Source organism: Hemicordylus capensis, chromosome 2 (assembly GCF_027244095.1).
Source record: "Hemicordylus capensis ecotype Gifberg chromosome 2, rHemCap1.1.pri, whole genome shotgun sequence".
NCBI classification, from domain to species: domain Eukaryota; kingdom Metazoa; phylum Chordata; class Lepidosauria; order Squamata; family Cordylidae; genus Hemicordylus; species Hemicordylus capensis.
In genome coordinates this window covers 72392388-72418330 of record NC_069658.1, presented here as the reverse complement: position 1 = coordinate 72418330, position 25943 = coordinate 72392388, and the positions used below count along the sequence as shown (strand labels likewise).

At 42.4% G+C, this 25943-nt stretch overlaps 1 protein-coding gene across 2 annotated transcripts in view; it reads left to right on the top strand.

Moving 5' to 3' along the window:
• Positions 1-1045: 1045 nt before the first annotated feature.
• Positions 1046-25943, top strand: part of FBXL17 (F-box and leucine rich repeat protein 17) — a 289488-nt gene continuing 264590 nt past the window's right edge. Inside the window, exons 1-4 of one of the 2 annotated variants that reach the window (XM_053297076.1) lie at positions 1046-2192; positions 8026-8148; positions 9418-9675; positions 11762-11893. In XM_053297076.1, coding sequence (XP_053153051.1) covers positions 1359-2192; positions 8026-8148; positions 9418-9675; positions 11762-11893 — 1347 coding nt within the window. In that variant the 5' untranslated portion in view covers positions 1046-1358. The remainder of the gene's footprint in view (positions 2193-8025; positions 8149-9417; positions 9676-11761; positions 11894-25943) is intronic. The other variant, XM_053297075.1, reaches the window with a different exon arrangement.

Sequence of the window (25943 nt, the reverse complement as noted above, 5' to 3'; positions counted from 1 at the left end):
ATAATTTGGGTGTAAGGAAGGAATGCTTGTCCGTTGATTAAACGATGGGATAACCTTGATGTGTGCCTGTGTAATTTCATTCCTCTGCTGTGTGTTTGCCATTCCCCCCTTACTAATTTCCCTTTGCCGTCCATATTTTGCATCCAAAGAATGTAATACATGTCCCTTAGGCTGCGGAAGGTATCTAAAACTCTTAAGACCATTTCTTTTCATCTCAGCCAAGGACAGAGGATGCATACAGCTCCTCCGCCGTGCCGCACACCGTGTAGGAATCTCAGCAACAGCATCATCCCTCTCTCTTAAATAGAGAACGTCGGCAATCCGTCGCCTTGGCAACAGTTTGTTCAAGTCCAAGAGATACAGTCTTAATAGTTCTTTTTAGAAGACATTCGGTTCCTGATTCCAGACGGTAGTATCCTCCATGTGCGGGGTAAAAGCACCAGAATTCCTACTCATGTAAACCTCATACAAAACAGATAGACTTTCTTTCGTTGCAGTGCTTTGACATAATCATGTCCTCCTTTTTACACGAAAGATGACGTTTTAAAATGTGACAAGCAGCAGTTTAACAGGCAGAGACGTAGTGGTGATGCGTGTCGCCTGCTTAACTTTCGCTGCTTCTCCTTTCTATGCCAGTGTGAGAATCCTCAACTGATCCACAGGACCTTTTTGTGCAGGGCAAATTATTGCAAAGCTTGCACAGTCATGGCAAATAAGATGCTCCCAGTCTTATTTATTTAAATGTTTGCATTGATTCTTTCCTTCCTGAAGTGTGGTCCATGAAAGCTTATGCTATGTTTGTTCGCCTCATAGCTTTGAAGGTGCCCAAGAGTCTTTCCGTGTTCTTCGCTAGCCTATTAGAGACCGAGGTGGCCAATCTGAGACTTTCCAGCTGTTGTACTACAACTCCCATTATCCCCAGCTGTAATAAATGGTGGTGATAGTGATGATGGGAGTTGTAGTTCAGCAACTTCTGGAGAGCCGCACATTCATTGCCGATCTCTGCGAGCCTCTCCTATGTACTCCCACCCCACCACTCTTGCCCCGCACATGGAGGCTTCCCCTCGGAAGCGGAAGTGATGTCTGTGAGGGATTCTCGGTTGGGTGCTGGTTGTTTTGCTTTCTCTCCCCCGTGTCTCTTGGCCAGGGGGCGGTAGCGGAAGTCTCAGCCGCTTCGACGTCCCGGAACTCGCCGTGTTGTGGATCTCGGATCTCGCCTCAGAGTTTCCACCGGCCCGACGCCGCGTTTCGGGAGCTGCGCGGAGCGTTATGAGGTTTGTGCGCCGCAGCTGACGCCGCCACCGCCGGGGTCCCCGCGGGAAGCGACACCCGGGCAGGGCGGCGGCTCTGCTTCCTATATGGGCCACTTTCTCTCGCGGAAGGGAAGCCGCCTGAACGCGGAGAGGAGTCGCCGCCGTCGCAGTCGCCCCCTCGGGGGGAAGGTGCAGCCGCCGAGGAGCCGGAGCTGCTTCCTGCGCGGGCCCTGCATGCTCTGCTTCCTGGTCCACAGCAGCGCCAGCCCGCCCGCCGCCGAGGAGCCGCCTCAGCTGCCCTCCCAGCGGGACTCGCCGCTGCTCTACGCGGCTCTGAGGGCCCCCGAGGGGGAGCGCGCCGCCCGCCGCCTCCTGCGCCTGTCGCCCGTGGCCGCCGCCTGCGAAGAGCGCTGCCGCCGCTGCCGCCGGTGGCTGCTCTCCGGCCTGGTCTTCTCGCTCCCGGCGCGCCGGGGTTTCCTGGGGCCCGCGCTGCAGGGCGGGGAGGCCCCCCCGGAGATGGTGTGCAAGCGCAAAGGGGTCGGGCTGCCCGCTTGCCCGCCCTGCAAGCAGCCCCGCTGCGGCCCCGGCACGGGGACCGGCGGGAGCTCGTCGCCGCCGCCCGAGGCCCGTCAGCAGAGCGCGCTGCCCGAGCAACACCTCTGCGCGCTGCCTTGCGCCTCGGCTTGTGCCCGGGAAGAAGTCTCGTCGAAAGAGCCCGCGGGACAAAACGCGGATGGGAAGGGGCCGGCGCCGCCAGGCTCTCCGTCGTCGCAACAGCAGCAGCATCAGCAGCTGCCACCGGAGCTCGGGGGTAGGGAGACGCAGGAGCCCCGCGAGCCGGACTGCGAGGAGCCCCCCGAGAACCCTGGAGACTGCCTGCGAGAGCCGCAGCCGCCTTCGCCGGACATCAATCAGCTGCCGCCGTCCATCCTGCTCAAGGTGGGTTTGGAAGGGGCGGAGAGCCCCGTTTGCACTGCCAGGTGACCCCTGTCGGGTTCCCCAGGTATGCCTTGTTGACGCCTGTTGCTGCATCATTTCCATCAGGCCCTCTTGCGTGTACCTTTTCTGTAAAAGGTAGTATGCCGTCAGATTGGTGTCGACTCCTGGCGACCACAAAGCCCTGTGGTTTTTAGAGCTGGTTATAAGAGAGTAAATAAGAACACAACTTTCTGGGATTCTTGGATATCTGCAGGAATGATGGTTATCATCAAGGTGTAATTCAAGTGCAGTTTTGGATCAGCTGTGGGGAAAGATGTGAGAACACGACATAATGGTTTTTTAAAAATCTTCTGCTCATGCTTCTGACTGGCACTGAGCCAGTTGCACAAGTATCTGTTTTGTGGCAGAAAGTTCTGTGTAACTTATGGATAAAAAAAAGAGATACTGATAAAGCTGTGACTTGCTCACAAAGGACACTAAACTGTAATCCAGTTAGGAACATAGGAATCTGCTTTATACCTAGTCAGACCATTTGTTTTATCTAGCTCAGCATTATCTACACAGACTGGCAGTGGTTTCTCCAAGGTTGCAGGCAGGAGTCTTTCTCAGCCCTATCTTGGAGATTCCAGGGAGGGAACTTGGAACCTTCTGCATGTAAGCATGCAGATGCTGTTCCCAAAGTGGCCCATCTCCTAAGGGGAATATTTTAAGTCTCCCATTCATATGCAACCAGGGCAGACATTTTTTTCATCTATGTGCAGAATGAGTTTTGTTCTGGGTGACAGTATCAAGCCCATGTTTGCATACATGCATTCAGAGTGGGGCTCTCCTGATTCAACCTGAGTGGGATCTAAAATTAACTGAGTGGACATCAAAAAACTTATGAGTGTGCGCCTTAGAGGGAACACTGGAGCTGTCTCAGGATTTGGCATGCCACACTGAAGAGGTTGCCAACCTGTCAGTTATAGGAGAGGAAGGGGGCAGAACCCACATGATGGATGGATGAACAACCATCTTCTGCAACTGTATTACCATTGCTGAACAAAATGGCAATTTTTCTAGGAAATTTTGCTCAGAGGCAAATAGCAGGCACATCAAACCTGGCTGCATACACTCAGCAAGTGTTCAGCTAAAACCCCTTACACCAGTAGCGTACTTCTAGCTGGGAAGACAACATGATAAAATTCTCCATTAATTTAGGTACTAGGAATGCAAACAAAGTAGGGATGTGCATGAACCGGTCCGGAGGCCATTATAGAAGCCTCCGAACTGGTTCAAACGTGGCCCGGTCTGCCGGTCCGGCGCCGGGGGTGTGTGGTTCTTTATGGGGGGGGTTTGCACTCAACCCTCCCGCCACTTTCCCCCCGCCAACGCTCCGTTTTTTTGAAATGTTTTGGGGCGGCAGCGTTCCTCCCTGCTGCCCCTCGACCCGTTGTTGCCCGGAAATACCGGAAGTAGCGATTGTGTGTGTTCACCGCTGTGCGTGTGCCTGCCACACACACTGCACGCTGTGTGTGTGACGTGTGTGGCAGGTGTGTGGTGGCGGGCACACATGCAGTCACTACTTCTGGTATTTTCGGGCCACAACGGGCAGGGGCGGCAGGAAGAAACGCTGCTGCCCCAAAAACATTTCAAAAAAATTGCGGGAGGGGTAAATGCAACCCCCCACCCTTAAAAGGGAGACCCCCTCTGGTGGCAGACCACCTCTGCAGTTCTGTGCACATCCCTAAAACAAAGAATAAGCCTCTGATGGCCTGCCTAGCCTGCTTCTTCCCCCCTCCCCACCATGGTTTCTGGCTGGCTTTCAAGCCAGCCCGTTCCCGCCTGCCGCCACTGCCTCATCCTGGCGGCTGTTTTCTCCGTGTCCCGTTGCTAGTGCGGCAGCTTCTCGCGAGATCTGCCACGCATGGGATTAGTGATGGGTATGCCTAGGAGAAATAAATATCTAGATGTTATATTCTCAAGTGATTCCATAAGGTGCAAATGTTCTGGTAACACCATAAATAACTAAACAAAACGCAATCTTCTCCAAAAATTCAGCAAGCTTCTAATACTTTTCACCAACAGTCATGGTATACTCCAAACTAAACAACACCAAACATATGAAGCTGTCAAGGAAAAAAACACAAGCCTATGAAAAAAGGGACATTTTAAATACATCATTTTGCCTCATTGCAGTTAGCTCAGTTGCACTTGCTTCCTGTTACTAGAGGCATGCTTTTTCAAGCCATGCAAAGCCACACATGATTGTAGGCAAACTTTGGCACATCAGGACTATACAAGTAGAACTAATCGTATTGATTTCTTAATTTGCAAGAACTGCGAGTACTCATAGAATTCAGTCTTTCATGAGTAAAAGGCTATGGAACTCTAATTTACTGTAACTTTGACATAATGGCCTTCCTAAACAATTAACATCATTATCATCTCAACTATTTTTTGTGCAGATGGCAGTGCTTATTCCTGGATGGAGGAGTCGGTGCTAGGGAAATTCTGCCTTGCCTCTTGACCTGTGGACTATGGGATATTTCAAGGCTGTATCTTTGTCTCTTTTACTTTTTAACGTCTACAAGAAACTGCTGGGTGAAACTCAGAAATTTGAGTGGAAGAGTCATTAATTTGTTGATGACATCTTCCTCTCTAATGGCTGATAAAGAGACATCTTTTTAAAGTGGTTGTTTTCTTTAATGGGATATTAGCTGTGACTTTTCAACTTTGCATAATGTCTCCCTAGTGGCTGTTGATATTTCTTTTTTAATGATGAGACCTTTTGTGTGGACAAGGAACCATCTTATTCTTGGGGGAGGTGCTGTTCATTGCAGGTACAGCCAATCTGGGAATAAGTGTTCAAAGAATAATTTTAACTAACTTTGTATGGTGTACCAGCTGCTATCATTCCTGAAAAGGTCTGATCTAGATAAAGTTGTACAGGCCCATGTCATTTCCCAATTGAATTTCTGTAACATGTTATGTGTGGAATCTTGAAAGGGTACTTGAGAATTTGAATGGATACAAAATGCTGCTGCCAGATTCCAGAACTGCTCATGGGGACGATATTACCCCAGCTTTGTTTGATCTGCATTGGTACCCTATTGGTTTTGGGCCTAATTCAAGGTGTTAATTCTCAAAAGCCCTAAATCAACAGGGACCTGAATAATAGTCTGTACCTAACACTCCAGTTTCAACAAATGTGTACCACACATTGGCAAGTGAAGTCAGCTCGGCACAGTACCTGCCATTTCTAGCACTTGGGGGAGTGCTCTTCTACAGAACCAGTGCACCTGGGGACACTGGGAACTGTAGTTCCTTCCAACACTTTGGTTCAATAGCAAAATCTTCTTCCCTGGCTCTGGAAGTGGTAAGTACTGTGTGGAGCTGTCCATGCTGGGAGAGTCCACTTCCACACGACACTGAGTGGGGGGTGTACATATTAGTCAGAATAAGATTTGCACAGGCCTAATGAGTTATTTTTGGACTGTTTTTGCCTGTATGTACCTTCCTGCATGCTCCATTCATGCACACAGTTGGGTGGGTTCTCACGATCTGTTGAGCAGTAAGCCTCTGATTCCCAACAAGTGTACCCTCCTGGCAGGTGTGTCATGTGAAGCTGCCCTCCACTGGTTCCCACACTGGGTCACTGTGATTTGACAGTCTCTGCCGATCTTCAAATCTCGAATATGGAAGTTGGGTGAATCTCAGGACGTCCAGTGCAGGGACTGGTGCGTGGCAGGTTTACATGACATGCTTGCCAAGAGCACACACTTTTTGACTTGGCAGTGATAGTGTGAACCTGCCTCTTGTAAGCTGCTTTGGGATTCTTATGAAAGATGTGATATAATTCTTTAAAAATATCTTGAGGCCCTACATCTAGATGCCTTTACCTTCTAGGGTTAGGTGGGCAACCATGAGGAGCGGAGCCTTGTCATTGGTGGCTTTGATGCTTTGGAACACTTTTTCTTGGTAACCAATCAGGCCGTTACATTATTATTTCAGGTGCCATAATTTTTTTTGTAAAGGTTTTGAAGTTGGCTGAGTTGCTGAAGTTGGCTTTGTCGTGGTGATGATTGGTTCGACTGTCATGCTGGCTTTGTTGTTTTGTTGTCTTCTGTTTTGGTTTTTTTTTGGTTTGTGTATTTTTATTTTTTACTGTAAGTTGCTTTGATCACAGGACGAACAGTTAAATATAAATTAACAGAAATATCCCCAAGAGCTGTGAGAAGGCCTGAAAATGAAAAGGGCCTCTCCTCTAGGGATGTACTGTCCTCAGTTGCGCTGCTATATCCTGGGGACATTTTCAGTCCCTGCACTAACTGACAGTCCATATCAGAAGCAAAGCCAAATGACACAGGCCTCTTCAGGTGTTATGTAATAGTATACACTGTTTAAAGTTGCAATACTAACAAGAGCTTGTCGGCAACCCCCCCTGCCCCATACACACACCAATGCTCTCTGTAGTCCTGTTCCTCAGTCCATAGATGGATCAGCCTAACCTACTTCACAGGGTTATTGTGAGGAGAAACTGCTCTGGGCTCCTTGGAGGAAGAGCGGGATATAAAATGTATAATAATAATAATGATAGTGCTTACCTCTGAGTCCATGGAGAATGGGCGATAGGTCTACAGAGTGTATTGGGGTGTGTGCAGGGATTGGGTTGCCAGTGGAACATGCCATTGTTCTCCTGTTGGTGTAGTAACATGCACATGGTTACATCACATCTGAAGAGGGTTACAGATGATTAGAGAAATGAGCCACTGTGGAAAGGGGATAGAGGATATTGTGGAAGGCACAACGTGAAGTATATCTACATGATGGGGAGGATGGTTAGCTCGCCAATCAAAAGCCCAGGAGTCAGTGAGCTGTGCCAAATACAAAGTCCAATCCAAAGCATTTTTCAAGGGCAGATATGCCTTGCATTTATAAACAGAGAATCATACAAATTTGTGTAATAGTTTTAGTCTTTGGCCTGGTTCAGGTATCATGTGGAACCATAATTTAATCCTGATTCTTCATGATGTCTCTGAGCCTTGGGCTTGTTGGTTTCCTCTTCCCCTTGATTTGTAAGGGGAGGAAGATTTATTCTTCAGATCACAGTTTAGAACAAACTAGCTATGATGTTGAAATCCAGCCAATCTTTAGTTTAGGAACAAGCCAGGATATGAAACTAAAATTGAAGCTGGGTTAATCCATGGTTCCATGTAACTTCTCAACTAGGCCTTGATGTGTCTGTTTAAAATATGCTGCACTCATCTCACATGCACACAGTTGAAGCTTGAAAATCTGTGGAATAACTGGAGAGGTGCAAAGCCTGAGGGAATTTGTTGAAAGGAGAGCCCAGGACTAGGCAACTAGAGGCCATTGGTCCAAATCTGGCCTTCTAAAGAATGCTGCCAAACTGGAGGAAAATGGGATCAGGTGAAAATGGTGCTTTGGGTAACAGAACCTGTTGGCAGGGTGATGTGAGATGTGGATGGAAGTGCTGACCTCCAGTACAACTAGCCACTGACGAAGGCCCTAAGCTCCTCTGTTCAAATGATGTTGCTTGTCTGCACTGGACTGCTGAGTTAGCTAATACATAGCTTTGTTTGTAGCTATGCAAGTTGAATGCTTATTACAATAGGTAGTTTAGGGAATGTAGTTCAGGGAATGTTGAAGAACAGTGGAACAGAGAAGAAATTATGGGTGTTAAGTTTTAAAAAGAAAAATTGCTGTCTAAAGTTTTAAAAAAGAACTGAAATCTTAATAAAGGAAAGTGTCAAGGTGATCAGAAGGACATATCTTTAGGAAGAACTGTGGCATCTGACTTTCTCAACTGTGTTTTCCTTTTTCCCCTTAGATATTTTCCAACTTATCCCTGAATGAGCGGTGTCTTTCAGCATCATTAGTTTGTAAATATTGGCGTGACCTCTGTTTAGATTTCCAGTTTTGGAAGCAACTGGATCTCAGTAGTCGTCAGCAGGTATGAAGGAAGCTTTATAGAAAAAGGAATGCTCTTGGCCAATTGAAAACTAATTCTTTATCTTTTGATAATAGTGATATTTTGATAACTTCCATTTTGCTAAGTTCTCTTATGGGAAATGGGATGAGAGTTCTTATGCTTAGTTTTAGACAGAGTTCATTATATCAAAATGATGAACTCTCCTCAAAAAACTGTATGAATATATGAAGCTGCCTCACACTGACTTAGAATTATTGGTCTGTCCAGCCAAGTACTGTCTACTGTCTGCTCTGACTAGCAATGGTTCTCCACTGACGCAGGCAGAGGTCTTTCCTAGGCCTGCTACTTGAAATCTCTCTTTAAGCCTCATCTTAAAAGTATTCAGTTAACACACAAACTCATACAGTTAAATACTCCCTCTGGGTTGCAGAACACTTGGAATATTGTCAGGAGAAACAGGTGACTACAGAGTGGATAGTAGAAAATAACCTCTCTTTGCATGGATGCCCAGGAACATTGCCTATGCACAAGTCTTGCTCAGTATGTTGGACGCTGTGATTTAATACTTGCATATAATATAAGGGAGGATTATGAAATGGCACAACCCAGGCTAATAAAGCTTGGAGATTGATGCTCCACTCACTGGTTTAGCAATATGTGTATTTTCACAATATCTGTCTGTTTCACAATGGAATTGCCATTTCTTTATGCCATGGGTTTCAAACGGCAGCCCTCCAGCTGTTGGACAAAATCCCCATCATCCCTGATCACAGTGGTCAGTAGCATAGGGATGATAGGAGTTGTAGGTCATCATCTTTAGGAGGGTTGGGGCTTGAGACCTTAGCTTTATGTTATCACTGAGTTTTGTCTTGGCATAGATGTAGTAGCTGTATTTAATAGGGGATGTTTTCTTTGAGTGTCAGAAGGGGAGGTAGAGGCAGATGAGAATATGAGCGCATCTTGGGGAATGGGAGGTAAGGCTATTGGAACGGTCCAGTATCTATTGTGTTGCACAGAGTGCTGCAATTTGGAATGGTTAGTGGTAGGAGGTTTTTAATATTCAAGTTGGGCAGGTCAGCATGGGAGACCAGACTTGTAGCAAAGCTGCTCTAAAGTTAAGTCAAATTTCTAAAGTTAAGTCAAAATGCAGCTGATGTTCATTAGTGAAGTCATGAGTGTATAGGATTTTTTGACATACTTTGGTTCTGTTAATGTAGGGTATTTTTGTCTTGGGAAAAAATGAATAAGCTACGGGAATAATAATGTCACAAATTGAATTTTGTTTGACAGGTCACCGATGAGTTACTGGAAAAAATTGCATCAAGAAGTCAGAATATAACTGAAATCAATATTTCAGATTGTCGCAATGTATCTGATACAGGAGTATGTGTTTTAGCATCTAAGTGTCCGGGACTTCTAAGGTATACTGCCTACAGATGTAAACAGCTGTCTGATACATCTCTAATTGCAGTGGCCTCACAATGCCCTCAACTGCAGAAAGTACATGTGGGCAACCAAGATAGACTTACTGATGAAGGACTTAAGCAGGTAAGAAACTTTAAATATTTGTAAAGGTACTTATTTGTAATATCAATGTATGTGGGTAATATCCAGACTAGTTAATCATAATTAGGTAGCATTGAAATCAATGTGCCAAGTTATGAGTAACTTAAGTCTAATTTATTTCATTGCTTATAGTCTGAATGCTGTTATCTTAATTCATTTAAGCTTTAAGCCTTTGATCACTTACGTGGGAGTAAGCCTAGTTGAACTTAGGCATGTGCATGGAACTGCGGAGCTGCGGTGTGACGCTCTTTAAGGGTGGGGTAGGGTACACTTACCTCTCCTGCCGCTTTCCCCCCACTGGCGCTCATGTTATTTTCCAAAATCCATGGGGTGGCATTGTACCTCCATGCTGTCCCTTCCCCCCTTGTTGGCCAGAAAGGCGGAAGTATAGTCTGCGTGTGTGCCCGCCGTGCACACACAACGCATGTGTGACGTGCACATGCAGTGGGCGCGCACGACAGTAGGTGCACGTGCAGACTATACTTCTGCTTTTCCGGCCAACAACGGGGAAAGGGGCGGCAGGGAGGTATGCTGCTGCCCAATGGATTTTGGAAAATAATGGAGTGCTGGCGGGGGAAAAGCAGCGGGAGGGGTAAGTGCACCTTTCCTCGCCCTTAAAGAGCCACCTGCCCCTGCGTCGGACCAGCGGAACCACCTGTTCCGTGCACATCCCTAGTTGAACTTGGTGAGACTTGCTTCTGAATAAAAATATAGAAGAGCGTGCTAATACACTTATCAATATCCTCTCTGCCCAAAGCCTATCAAAGTGATGTATAATATTAAAAGTACAACAGAAAGGTTAAAAGCAAAGATTAGCTCCAAAGAGACCCTTAACAGGGGTCAGCACAAAGTTTCTGTGTTGAACGTGTGTGTGTTTGTGTGTGTGTTACATTTTATATCCTGCTCTTCCTCCAAGGAGCCCAGAACGGTGTACTACATACGTAAGTTTCTCCTCACAGCAACCCTGTGAAGTAGGTTAGGCTGTTACTTATTGAGAGCAATAACCAAAAAGTAGCTGGTTATGTCAATGGTCATAACTAAAAACTACTTTTTTTGCCCTGGATAAGTCCCAGTTTTAGCACTCAAACGGTCTTTTGCCACTTTTATGGCAGGTAAGGAGAACCATCTTAACTGCATTCTGAGCAACATTCCATAGTACCCACTTGTGGTGCTGCATCCAATATTTCTGGATAGCAATATATGCTTGTTAGAGATCTGACCATCAAATTTTTGAGTGTTTTTCCCAGTGCCTTGTGCCATTTTTCCCCCTTCAGTGGCTCATGTTGCCCCCTCTTCCCTGGATTCTAAATGAGAGTTTTCCTTCTCCTGGCTTCTTGACCAACAGCCCCATGTCATGTCACCTGTGAAAACCTAACTGCCCTAAACAGATTCCTATACCCCTTTTAGCTACTCAACTTACTGAGTATTTTGTGCTGTTCTCCTGCTTGATAATTGGAATATCTGAATATACCATGACATAGCAGCTTGGTCAGTGAGTTGCTATGTTTCTACCCTGCTCACTTAGTACTTGAAGAAGAAGAAGAAAGCAAATAGATTAAGTGACTGGTATCCTGCAGTAAGCAAGCTGCTGCTGTTAACAGCTAACTAAAATAACTCTCACTCATTTTCCATCTGTGGTTAATTTGGCACCTGTTAAAACTGACGGGTAATTGCATTGTTGCAACAACAAAATCTGCATCTTAAAATTTTCAGCTTTGAAAGACAAGACTTGTTTACTAAATAGGGGATGATAATTGGGACTGTGAACTTCTGATGTACATAATAAAAATAGATGGTTTCTAATTACTTTGTAAATGTTAATGAGGCTAAATTGAACAAGGGTAGTTCACCTGATAATGCCAGAAAATAAAATGGGGGAAGCAAGCCTGTAATATGACTTCCTGGGCTGCTGAAATCTTAACACTGCTATGCAGTTCTGTGTTTTGAGGGTAATATTGCCTTGAGTTCATAATTAAAACCTAAATTCATTTTGTAGCTATGCAATACTTATTAGCTTGAATGCAAGAACACATTACTATATTTATGCAGATATTGACTTAATTTGCAGCTGGGCTCAGAGTGCAGAGAACTGAAAGATATTCATTTTGGACAGTGTTACAAGATATCAGATGAAGGAATGATCATTATAGCTAAAGGATGTCTAAAGTTACAAAGAATATATATGCAAGAAAACAAACTGGTAAGTACTGGTGGAGGTGTGTCTGTGTCTACATATGTTTTAAAAGGCCTGCAAATTCTTCCAATGTTGCTTATTCCCTAAAGCAGTTTATCAGTGTGGCATTAACTGGTTTTTGGATGGTAAACCACTTAGAAGCTTAAGTTAACCTGCAATACAAATAGTGATTTAAAATTGGATCTCAACACTTGGTCCATACTGACAAATTGTTCAATGGTGTGTTCACTCTTGTTGCTTTTTAGCATTCATCTCTGAACTATACTTAGTTTTTAGATCCCTATAAGCCAAAAATTGTTTGGATAACTGGATGCTCAAGATAACTGCAGAACTGTTCTTGTGCATTGTTTCAGTAATTAATATAAACTTCACATGTTCTGCTACCCTGATAGTATAAAGTGTGTCCCTGCAAGGAAGCATTCTGATGGACACCCAATATTCCCTGAAAAATATACAGTTTTCAAATTGCAGTATGTTGTTATAGTTGATTTGCACTAACTCAGTCATCTCACAAATGGGTATGTCTGTGTTGATCTTATTTGTGTCAGTTGGCTTACATCAGGGAGTTTCTAACCTGTGGTACCGCAGATGTCGCTGAACTACAACTCCCGTCATCCCCAGCCATGGTAAATTGGGAATGGGGATTATGGAAGCTGTAGTTCAGCAATATCTGGAGCAGTGGTCCCTCATAATTTTTTTCCATCTCTGTGCGGAATGAGTTTTGTTCTAGGAGGCAGTATCAAGGCAGTGTGTGTGCATGTGCATTCAGAATGGGGCCTTCCTGATTCAACCTGAGTGGGATCTAAAACAAACTGAGCGGACATCCAAAAACTTGTGAGCACATGCGCACAACTTAGAGGGAACAGTGAGTGTATAGTTTGGGAACCCCTGGCTTATATGATTTCAGGATATTATGTTGGCCACTAGATTAGATGACCTTAAAAAAAAAGGAGGAGAGAATTTCTCCTTCATGTATCTCTGTCTATAGCTAAATTTCTGCTGGCCAATGGCTGTAATAAAAATTGATGATATAGCTAAATTGAATGTGCATGTTCAAAACCTGTATCCCTCTGGACCAAATGCTTGGGCACAAACAGGAGATGACTCTTGAAACCATGCTCTACTTGTTGGCATCCAAAGTACATCTAGCTGGCTACTATTAGACTCAGAGTGCTAGACTAGACTTTTCCAAGTGGAGTTAATTTCTGTTTGATGATTGATTGATTTTATTTATTTATTCAATTTCTATACTGCCCTTCCAAAAATAGCTCAGGGCAGTTTACACAGAGATATAATAAATAAATAAGATGGATCCCTGTCCCCAGAGGACTCACAATCTAAAAAGAAACATAAGATAGACACCAGCAACAGTCACTGGAGGTACTGTGCTGGGGGTGAATAGGGCCAGTTACTCTTCCCCTGCTAAATAAAGAGAATCACCATGTTAAAAGGTGCTTCTTTGCCAAGTTGGCAGGGGATGATGCATTCTTTCAACCAGAAGGATTGTACTAATGACTCCATGTCGTTCATCAAGGCAATCCTTAAGTTTATACTAGTTGCAACAGTACAACAAAAGCACATTTTAGCTTTGATTTGTTTTTCATGATCACTTGTGCAGCATGATCACTTGTGATGTAAAGAATACACATTAAAGAGATGCTGCTTGAACCAGTGGAACATTATCAACGATAGCACAATAAATGTAACTAGAGAACTACAACTTTCTTACTTTTTTTTTTTTATGTCCTGTTTTTTCTTTTACATGAGTGTGGTCCTTAACCATTCTTAAGCTGCTAATTTTGCTGCAGTTGTTCTAAGGGCACTAAAATCTGGTTCTGATGTAACAGTTTTGCCTGAACGGTGATCTTTGGAATAATTCCTTTAGATGGAGTAGAAACATAGCATGCAGAAGCGATCTAGTAATCTTAAAGAGATTTGGTTGGGCCTTAGAGATAATCTGGCCTCGTTACAGACCCAATTTCCAAAGGCTTCTTGTATAGTGGGGCGTGATTTTAATGCCAGGTTGGGGCCTAGTGATAGTTATCTTTATTCATTTTATCAAAGTTATCCCTCAGAATGAGATGTTCCGAAACCCCTGCTTCAGCGACACTCTAAAGACAAGGGATGTAATTTAGCGGGTTTATTATTGGCATGATCAATGGTTACCCTAGATCTGTTTGGCTTAAATGGGGCAATGGCAGAGAGTTTGGAGGGTGAATTCACACACTGGTCAAGACTGAGAGCAAGCGTGCTGGATTATGTTTATGTTTCGAGGCAGGTCCTTGAATGGTTGAATCAATTCAGAATAGAAGGGCGCATTGAGAGTGACCATCTTCCATTAACCCTCATTCTAGGCCTACCGGAAGGAGAGAGAGCTGTTGTGAAACCCTCACAGGCCACTCCATTCTGGGGTTCACAGTATATTAGGGTTAGATGGTCCCTAGATTTAGAGTATCAAATTAGCGATCACTTAGCCTCTGAGGCAATCTCCTCACTCCATGCTTCTATCTTAGGAGACTACAGCACTGCCTGAGACAGTCGGCTAAAGGAGGCACATGCAAGAGGAATAGTTCTTCCAGATGGTTTGATCAAGAGTGCCAAATAGCTAAAAGAACATTGGTTACCAAATTCAATCTTCTTAGGTCTAATCCAAATAACGATTTGGCTCGAGAAGCCCTGGAACTGAAGAAAAAATATAAGTGATTAATTAGGAAAGAAAAGAATGCAGCGATGAAGGAAGCCTGGGATCGGCTTCTTGCTGCAGCCAAGCTGAAAGATACTAGATCATTTTGGAGAATTGTGTCAGGTAGTCTCAAGGGGGCCTCTCCTAGTTTGGGAGATCATATTGCTGCAGATACCTGGGCAGCTCATTTTAGGGTATTATATGAGGCTGATGAGTCCAGGCCCTCTCCTTGTGCATATCATCTAGACTGCCTCCCCCCTTGGACTCCGGTCTCAGTTCAAGAAATCATTAGTTTGCTATCTCAATTGCCATCAGGTAAGGCCTCTGGTAAGTATATGATCCCAGGGGAGCTTTTGAAGGTGGAAATAGACTGGTGGACCCCTGTTCTAGCTAAGCTCTTTACTTACATTGATAGGGTGGGATGTATCCCTGAGGATTGGAATACGGCCATTATAGTGCCAATCTTTAAGGGAGGACAGCATTCTCATCCCTCCAATTACTGCTCAATAAGCCTATTGTCTATAATTAGTAAATTATATGTAAGGCACTTGTACCATAGACTTATTGATTGGGCTGAACAGGATTCCATTCTTAGAGAGGAACAGGTTGGCTTCCGCTCTGGCTGCTCCACATTGGACCAGGCCTTGGTTTTATCCCATCTTGCGGAAAAGTATTTCATCAAAAACTCCTCACTATATGTGGCCTTTATTGACCTTAAGGCCACCTTCAATTCAATTTCAAGGACACGCCTCTGGAATAAATTTGCAAGGACCTCTCCCCGCCTACTCTTCCTCATTCTTATAGTGTACGAAAATACGTTATTGAGGGTTAAGTAGGATAATGATGGGCATTTATCGGACTCCGTCCTAGTACTGAAAGGGGTTAACGGGTGCATTTTGGCACCCTTCTTATTTAATTTATATATCAATTTTTTAATCCCCCTTTTGGATGATCCTATCTTTCATCAGCCCAAATTAGCAGGAAGAGCTGTTTCTATCTTACTGTATGCTGACGACACGTCTATAATATCTACCACGCTTGTCGGCATGAGGAAGGCACTGAGAACACTCGCGCAGTTCTGCACTGAGTCGTCTCTGGCTATTAACACCCAGAAATCGAAGGTGATGGTATTTAGTAAGAGACTAAAAAAACATAAATGAGTCATTAATGGTAATAGCGCCCAACAGGTCAAAACGTATAAATATCTAGGCCTTGTATTTCATGAACGTATTTCATGCAGACCCCATTGTGAGTACGTGGTCACAAGTATGCAGAACATGGTTACAGCAGTGCTAAAAATTTTTATACCAAGGGTGCTTATTATATTCCTGCCGCACTTAAGGTTTTCCAAGCCAAAATCTTAGCTCAGATGCTGTATGGAATTCAGGTCTTGTTGACAGGCAATTTGCAACCGCTTGAGGCGGTACAGGCGAGATTTCTATTAACCATCTTCTTACTCCCTCGTTGTGTTTCGAATGCGGCCCTACATTTGGAAGCAGGACTAATTAGGATTGTGGCCTTGGCTACATACGATTATTTATTGGCTCAAAATCCACTCTCATAGTTTAGGCCTCATCTCATGGCTTTTAAAAGATGAATATCAGTTGTCTTGGACAAAGAATGTCCAGACCATCCTGGGCAATTGTGGTTTCTCAGATCAGTTTTTATGTTCCCTGGGCTCTGTGTAGCTAAAAAGACCTTGAAACAGAGGGTTCTGGACATAGAAAAACAAAGAGATCTAAGTGCGGCCTCCCTTGGAATTAACTGTGGTAACTTTCTAAATTACCCCATGCCGGCAGCTTACCTTACGCACTTGTCAGTCCTAAGCCAGAGGAGAGCTTTTTCGCAAGCTCGGTTTAATGTTTTGCCCTCTGCGGTCTTGGAGGGAAGATATAAGAGAGTTCTCTTGAGGAATCACCTATGCCCTTGTGGCACAGGAGTGGTTGAGACAGTAGCTCATGTCTTCCTCTATTGCCCCTTCTACAAATCTATCCGTTCCAACTGGATTGAACCCTATCTGAAAAAATATCCGGGTTACTCTGATGAGTATTATGTTGCCTATGTTTTGTCAGACCGGCACAAGGGAATCACTGGGTCTATGGCAAGATTCTGCGCAGCAGTTATAAAGATAAGGAACAAACTAGTTTTTTTTCTTTTTATATGTATAATCACTCTTTTCCTCTCTCTTTATTTTAAGTATTTCCCTTTTCTCCGTTATATTATGTTTTAATAATGATACCTTGTATTTAACAATTTTATTAGCATTTTAACTTGTTCTGTGCTGTAATTTAGTCATGGACTGTAAATAAACTAAAATAAAATAAAAAATAGCATGCAAAGGAAAATTCTCATGGACATTCTGATGAAAATTTTTTTCAGGTGTGCTTTTCAGTAGAAATCATTCCAGAGCTCTTCAGTGAAAGAAACTATTTGGGTTACTTTCTCTTTCTAGTGAATTTGAGATTTATATTTTTAGTGAGCCTTTGAATCTGACAAGACAAAATTCAGTGCATTCAAATAACTTGGTGTGAGCTAATGAAAAGGTAGTCTGAGGCAAGTACATCAGCACTGTAGAAAACAGGATGCTGCTGAAACACTGAAACACGTTTGAAAAGACAAAATAACTGTTTGCCCAGTGTGCTGTTTGTAGTATGTCAGATTACAGAAGTTGTCAGAATTGGAATTACTGTAAATCACCTTTGCTTCAGCCATGTTGGAGAACTTTGCAGCTCCATGTCTTAATGACTCTAATAAACATCATATGTAACTATCAAGACACTGGAAATATACAGGTGACCCTGGTTATCCATGGAGTCTGTATCTGCCATTTTGTGTATCCATGATTGGGTCTTAAAGACGCAGTTTCGTTATCCGTAGGTAGAAAAATAGGTGAAATTCACCTATCCATGCTTTTGAGTGGCTGAAAATGACTTCCGATTACGTTTCCAGCTGCCATTTTCCAGCAGAGAGCCATTGGGTGGCGCTTTTTTTTGGCCAGTATTTGATCATTTCCAGGGCTTTGGGGGCATTGCTGGAAATTTGGAGAATACAGTACTGTCCTTCTGTAATTGTGATTTTGTAATTGTAATTTTATTTATGGTCATTAGACCAAACAGAAAATAAAAACTAGTAAACATAAAAATATATATATGTACAGTTTACAATTAGGATGATGTTCCATTATACCTCTTAAAAGCAATATAACTAAACTTAGCTACATAAATAGAAATTGAAGCATCTTTATCTGAGAGCAGATATTTAACAAGATTTCCATCGGATTGACCTACCAGTTTACATATTAAAGGAGCAATAAGACATTCCCTAAGGTATAAATGGAATTTACAGTAAAGAAGAATATGTATTTTTAGATTGTTATTTCTGTGTAAACTGCCCTGAGCCATTTTTGGAAGGGTGGTATAGAAATCGAATTAATGATAATAATGTGCAACAGTTTCTGCCCCCCTTGCTTTTTTGGTCCTATATTTTTGGTTAGAAACTTAACCCTCCAATTCCCATTGACTCAAGGTTTCATTATTCATGGTTTCCGTATTTGCTCCTATAGGTGATAATGGAACTCGTGCAAATAATGAGGGCCACCTGTACTGTACATTAAATGTAGCTTACAATTCTTATAGGGAAGATGAGTGAATTTACTCAGAATTTCTTGAACTGTTCAGATACCTTGAGGAACAGAGAATCAAATTTGGCTTTTAATGAGAAGAATGCATTATTTGCAACCAACCTAGGAATATACTAATGACTCCATGTGGGATTTGGTGTTACTATCACCAGCTTGGTTCCTGGGAAACAAGCTAATGTAATGCATTTCAGGTGTTCTGAGGATGTTTAATACTTTATAAATTTTCTAAGAATGCAGACTATACCACAAGTATAGAAATCTCCTTCTCCTGTTCATGAACAGAATTGGATGAGAGAAACTTGGTTTGTCTCTAAGCCAAGAGATGTTATTACCTAAGGTTTAAGAGCTGTGTGGTAGCCATGGTAGCCTAATCTTGTTATTACTCTTTAGAAATTAGAAGCACTGTATTCAGCTTTCAGAAGGGCCAAAAATTGAGTATTTAAGCAACTCCCAAATATGGTATGATATCCTTGCTTACTCTAAATCTAATTAGCTAAGAAACAGCAATCTCGCTAGCCTATGGAGATTCAGTAATCCAAAAACCTTTGGTTTAAGGTGAGAGATAAGATGCTTTACATTTCCACTCGTGCTCTAAAAAGAATGGAAACTGCAAATTAAGGTGCCCATCTTTAACTTGGGTGCTATATAAGCTGTAAAGTCTTGGTACAGTCTGGTATATGATGGCTTTAGAAAGAAGGCTCCATGCACCCACACTTTGCCTTGGTCAGAGATGCATCCGGCAGAAATTCATTAGGGGCATCTCTGGGAAGTGATTGGGGAAGCCACACCTGTTAAGTGTATGCCTGGATAAATCCCTCCGCAGCCCAGTGTCCAACTAAAAGACCAAGGCATAGCATGGGTTCATGGAGCGTCATTGCTAAGACCATCATATACCAGACTGAATAAAGTCTCTACAGCTTATATGGTGTGGAAATAAGATGGGCACCTTAATGATCAATTTCCATTCTTTTTAGAGCATGAGTGAAAATGTAAAGCATCTTAACCCTCATCTTAAAGCAAATGTTTTTGGATTACTGAATTTTTAAAAGGAAAATCTGATTAGACATTATGGGTAAGAGCTTACCCCTGCTGCTTTAAGTAGAATCTTTCCATTCTTATGCAGTATAGCTCTGATGTAAAACCTCTGTGTTCAAAGGCGGTCTGCCACCATCTTAAATGCCACTGCAAGTCCCCAGTCATCTTGCTTCTGCCTTGCATTTCCTGGTAAGCACAATTGCCACCACATTGTTGCCATATGTGCCTTCACAAGTCCATTCACCACCCTGCTCCCGCTGACTCATACTGTAAGGACCCCTGTTACCTTGCTACCAGCTTATGCTTCCTCATAAGCATTCACCCTACCTTGAGTTCTCTTCCCAGCCCATTGCCACCCCCTTTCATTCCCTAAGTTCATATACCACTCTCCCACAGCCATGGAAATAGAGCTGGGGAGAAGTGCACTTCCCAGATGTCCCCATGTGCTTTCCCAATGTCCCTGTGTGTGTTCGCATTGGAAATGCAACACTCAGTGAACAACCCTGTTACCCAACACTTGTTATCTAGCGTTTAAAGGTCAGTTTTTAAACTGTTGTGTCTTAGCTACTTTCTGCACCAGATCTAAAGGGGTGGTGTCCTCTACTCAGGGATCCTCAACGCTGGGCCCCCAGATGTTCTTGGACTTCAACTCCCATAATCCCCAGGCCCAGTGGCCTTTGGCTAGGGATTATGGGAGTTGAAGTCCAAGAACATCTGGGGGCCCACCGTTGAGGATCCTCTAGTTGATGCCTGCAAACTTTCAGGCAGATTGGGGAGACAATTTAGATTTTGTCACAAAGAGACTATTCAGGGCGTATAATGTTAGATTGCTGAAACAACTCCTGCATCTTAATTATATTAGCAGAGTTGTGACATAAGTAAAAGTTTTTTGGTAAGAGTTTTCTTCACCATAGAAGCTCCCTCTGCAGCTGGAGGATAAATCTTCCTTTCTATTGAAAAACTGCTGATTTTGATCAGTATTCTTTAGAGGGTCTTGTAGTATCTTAAGCCTTGTTTGGCAGAAGTTACTACCCAAGCCTTTCCAGACAAAAAGCATTACAGGCCTCAATAACTGGGCTGGGCACAGAATTGAACTTCATACTTGCAGAATACCACCCCCACTTTAGGATGAGGTGATAAGATATCTCTCTTTTTCTGACAACACATAATTATTAAAGAATATTTTAAATTTGCACACTTGGCAGCACTCCACTCAGCCCAACAGAGTTCAGGATCCAAATAGTAAAGCTTTCAAAGTTCTGTTTTGACTGAAGTTCTATAAGTTGTCTGCTAAATAATTAAATCATATGAGATCAAACCACAATGAAGAACTTCCTGATGTTGAACACCAAAATTTTCACAACACCTTTAATTTAGATAAAGTCACACTCCTCCCCCAGAAAAAACACAATTAAATGAACTTAGTGGATTTAGTAATAGTGGCAGTGTGATCCCACCTCATGATTATTCAGCAATGAATGACACAACAAGAAGCAGGAATCTGTATTCTCTTTCAAGCTGTACTTCATTTCCCCCTCCTCATTCTCTCTCACGCACACCTATACTCTGGACATTAAAAATAAAAACTGCTTTAGACTCTGTTTCCAAAACTACAGATTATCTTCCCAGAAATTTTCCACAAACCTCACATTTATCCTGCTTGATTTAATTCCCTTCAGGATAATGTTATCAGCAATGCTGTCTCCTGAAAGAGCAGGCCTTAACCCTCTGGAATAGGGTTGCCTGAAATAGTAGGCCTTAACACTCTGAATTGAACCTTTTAAAGCATATATAGTGATGCATACTCTGCCTTATGACACATAGAGAACAAAAGCGCCCCAGTTGTTGAAACCCCAGCTCTTAAGGGATGGAAACCTGTATGAACCACTACACCAGCGTGGTGTAGTGGTTAGAGTGCTGGACTAGGACCGGGGAGACTCGAGTTCAAATCCCCATTCAGCCATAATACTAGCTGGGTGACTCTGGGCCAGTCACTTCTCTCTCAGCTAGCCTACTTCACAGGATTTTTACATTGTTTTCCACTCACATTTTTAAAAGGACCTTTCAATTAGTCTCGCCTCCTCCAAGTCCAATTTTCAGGGATTGTTTAACTGTTCATCATTATTTGGAAGCAAGTCCCACTGAGTTTAATTGAGTTTACTTCCTTCTAAGTTTGCACATAGAATTGCAAGTTCAGTTATAAAAATGCTGCTGGAAAAGACATGTGTACTTCAGCCCAGCATCCTCTTTCTTATGGTGCTCAGGTACATGCTTGCAGAAAGCTTCAAAGAAGTGCATCAAGGAACTCCCAGGAACAATTCCCATCCAGTGTTGTCAAACTATTATTGTGGTGTCGATTGCCCTTGAACATGGCGGTTCTACATGGGAGCTAAACTGCCTGTGAATATGGAGGCTTCATTTCTTAAGTATGGTCAGATGAAGAAGCTTCCATATTCAGAGGTAGTTTGGCTCTGATGTAGAACCTCCATGTTCAAGAGCAGTCTATATCTGAATGATGGTTTCTTGGTGCTGGATGGGAATGGTTTCTGGAATTTCTTTGAAGTACCTTCTTCGGAACTTCCTAGCATGGGGTCCTTGGTCTTACACGTTTTTACTCAGAAGTAAGCCCGGATAAATAAATGTGGTTCTTCTGCTTCTGTGCTTTACTTAGGGGCTGAGAGAAGGGGAAAAATAAGAGAGCCCCAAATCTTGCCTAGGATCTCTGCTGTTCCTAATTCCTGTGCATGTTTACTCAGAAGTAAGATCCAGTGGAATCAGTGGGCTTACTTTCTAATAATTTACTCCAAGCTTTGCTTCCCCCCTTTGGTGAGGGTAAGAGAAAGGGGGAAGAGGGAGAAAACAAGCCCATGAAAGGAAATGGAGGGAGAGGAATGGTTGTTGTTAGGACTTGCCCCTCCCAACTTTGGATTCAGAATTCTTAGTGGGCAGACTCAGTTATGCTCTTAGCTCACTTTTCTTTAGTTATTTCCCTTTTTATTATTGGGATTTCAAACAATAATTACTCAAAAATCACTAGATTGATGTTTTTCAAACCAGCAAAAAGCACTAGTCTATTATGGACTTGAATTTTGGGGGAATGCTAAAAATTATTTGCATTATGGGATAATACAGGCCTAGCTTTGTGGGGGGTTGTAAAAGGATATTTATTTCAAGTATTTCATATGCTGTTATCCTTTATATATGAGTTTGTGGCAGCTTACAACAGAAAATTAAAACACAATATAAACACAATAAAACATATAAATGCAGCAATAAAAATGATTACAACAGGGCAGTAATTGATAGAAATCTGTATAGTTAGGGGAAAGCTCGCTGAAATTGAACAGGGAGAGAGTAAGCCTTTGATCAAGGGGGCAGTGAGTTCCAGAGAGCCAGGGCCATCACTGAGAAGGCTTGCCCACACATCATTGACACCCATGCTTCAGAAGGTGGTGGGATACTCGAGAGCCCCTGCATGATCCCATGTGCTGGACAGAACTATTTGGGAGTAGATGTTCCTTCAGTTAGCTTGGCCCTAACCATTAAAACTATGCAGTCTTGCATTCCACTGTGCAGTCAGTGATCCTTTTGACTGTTTTCCATACTGATGTTTATGCTGCTACTGCTTGACACTAGTGAATGATTTTTATGCTATGCTTGTGGCATAGAAAAGTGTATGTATATAATGATGCAATGGCTTGATCCTGACATGTCATAAAGGCTCACAGGTTTTTAGCCTGGAGGTTGCAGCAAGATATAACTGTCATAAAACAAGTATTCATATCCAGCTGCTAGGAAAGTGTGCAGTTCACAATGATTTATCAGCTTTTTTAAGGCCTGAGGGCACTCTGCTTCAGCAACATCTTCCAGCTGAGTCATCACAGACAGCACAGCACGTTGGTCTCAGTTATGAGTGCAGTGAACTATCTAGAACCATGACCCCAATTCTGTATCTTAAAACAAGTTCTTTTACTATCAAAAAATATTTCGAATTTTAGCATAAAATAAGTGTGTCTGGATTCTTCGAGGTAGAAACTTGGGCTTTGAAACATTTAGAATCTCACTCGTTGCCAGATTTCTTGCTCATCATTACGAGACTTATGTCTGGCTAAAACTTGTCGAAGCTGCAGCTGTTCCTGGATTTTAGCCAGCTTGTCCCAAGCTTGATCTTGGTCCATTCAAATAGTTAAATTTTTGGAAATTAATAACATTCATATCTGTCATTCTGCACAGTATAGTAGACAAAACATAAAGCTGAGTAACAGCATTTTCCTGAATAACAACTATCCCCAACCAATCATCCATCTCATATATATATATATATATATATAGAGAGAGAGAGAGAGAGAGAGAGAGAGAGAGAGAGAGAGAGATCATGTACCTAGGGATGTATACTCATAGCAGTCTATTGCAGAAAGCATTGTAGATGCATCCTGAGAAGAATAGTTGTGCAAGCCGGATAGCACTGTGTACAACTTGTGAATCAGTCGTAAAATGTCACAGAATGTTTGAGACTGGTATTCCAGAACAGCAAATTCATTATACAGAAAATTTTATAATTGTTCTCATTTTCTGCTTTCATTTTCTATGTGTAAGGACTTATACAAAATATTTTGTGTTTAGTTTATTCTGGGAGGCTTACCAGTATGTTGTTCAGATTTGTATATCGCACATGAAGAATGTGTTTGTAGAAGGTAATTCTAAGGAATCGCTGTGGTGCCATCTGACTTTGATTTCAATTTTGTTTATTCTTTCTGTCTCACTTGAAATGAAAGACCAAATTACCAAAATGGATGTTAGACTAACATCCTGTCCAATGAATGTTTTTTTAAACATTTGTATATGGCACTTTAAAAACAAACCTGTTTGTTTTGGATAAGATTTCCACACAAAAACAGAGCAATGTAATGTATTTTTTCCTATTAAACTCTTGATTGAAAATTTCTGATATTGGCTATCTAGGGTGCTATTCATTCTTTCTGATTTTTGTACTTGTGTGTCTGGAGCGCACTCTCTTCCCACCCCCCACCCCCATGCCTTGTACTATTCTACAGTATCCCAGTTGTATAAAACATTCTCCTACTCCAGTGTTATCTGCTTTATATCTGTTTTTTGAAATCATGATGAGGCAAAAGCAGTTTTTGGTAATGTGAAGGGGTTGGATTGATATCTGCGTCTATCTCTGCAATTGGAACGATCTTTCCCCATTACTGTCCAGAGTGATTGGTTTGGCCTTTTTGTGCAACTTTAATACAGTGCAGCTTGGGTTATAATGGGCACTACTTATTGATTCGGTAAAGTTATGGGATAGATTAGCCAGTTTCTGCAGTAGTTAGGAACGTAGGAAGCTGCCTTATACTGAGTCAGACCATTGTTCCATCTAGCTCAGTATTGTTTACACAGACTGGCAGTGTCTTCTCCTAGTTCTTTTCTCTGTACCCCTCTGAGCATCTGCATCTTCTCTAGCTGTGGTAGTCCACGCAAAGTAAGAGTCGGGAACTTTGGAAGGTTAGGAAAACAAATGTTTAATAATAATGAGTTACTATGTTTGCCCGTTACTTCAGTGTCCAAATTAGTCTTGCAAGCTGCGTTCTATTTATCTTACTGCACCTAATTGAATTGGTACTTGGAATTTTTCTGGTAGTCTAGTTCTGATTCAACAAGCAACAACAAAATATGACTACTATTACTAAAAATGTTGTGGGAAAATAATCTAATAAAATAAGTCCAGTATCATAGCTGCTAGGATTAGTGCTACTAGTAGTTACCATCTGGTTCTTCTGGCTTTCCCAAATGCTAATATATTGATTATAAAAGTTTCCTAAAATGTTTCTCTTCAAACCTTTTTTATCTTACTTAGCAACCACCTCTAAAAGGTACAATATGTGGGTTTTTTGGTTTTATTTTAAATGCCAAGTGTTAATTGCTATCTTTATTGGAGAAATGTTTCTTGCTCTGTTGACCTTTAGGTGGCAGTATTGACTTTAGAGATGCAAGTAATATGCCTTTGTGTCCTTGGTACAGCAATGAAATGCCTGTAAACAGTAGATTGCAAGTACAGTAACAACAATACTATGCTGCTATCACTTTCTTATTTACAACAGTCAGCATGTATCTTCATAACATGTCAGCTGTACCATACTGCTGTTTTTAATACTTTTAACACACTGCAGTGTTTACATAATTAAAAGAACATGCATTTCTGTATTTGAAGAATAATATGTTTTTCAGGATAATGGCCTACTAGCTTTGTATATCTGCAATCATTAATAAATGCCTTTTAACTTGGAATGCTCAGCTCTTAAATGAGTTGGACATCGTTTCTAGTTCTAATTGTGCTATAAACCAGTGCAAAGTGTAGGCTTGTAGAGATTATTTCAAAGTCCCCTTACAGAAGAAGAAATTACTACAAGAATGCAGCCTTGATCAGTTGCTCTGCCCTGAAAAGCTATGTTGGCTGGTCCGTTGTAAAGTCACAGGTTATATTTTGTACTTGTGAGATACCCTGGTTTTGAGTGCAGTGAAAACTGAAGTCCTTTTTTGTTTACTAATCAGGTACAGCATGAACAACTACAGTGCCAGCTCCTTCACTACCCTATCCCCTCCTCAGGTACAATGCTGCAACCCCTGTCCTGGAATGGACCTTTTCAGGAAATACATTCATGTGCTATAAGTGGATAAGTGTGCCCTTCCCAAAT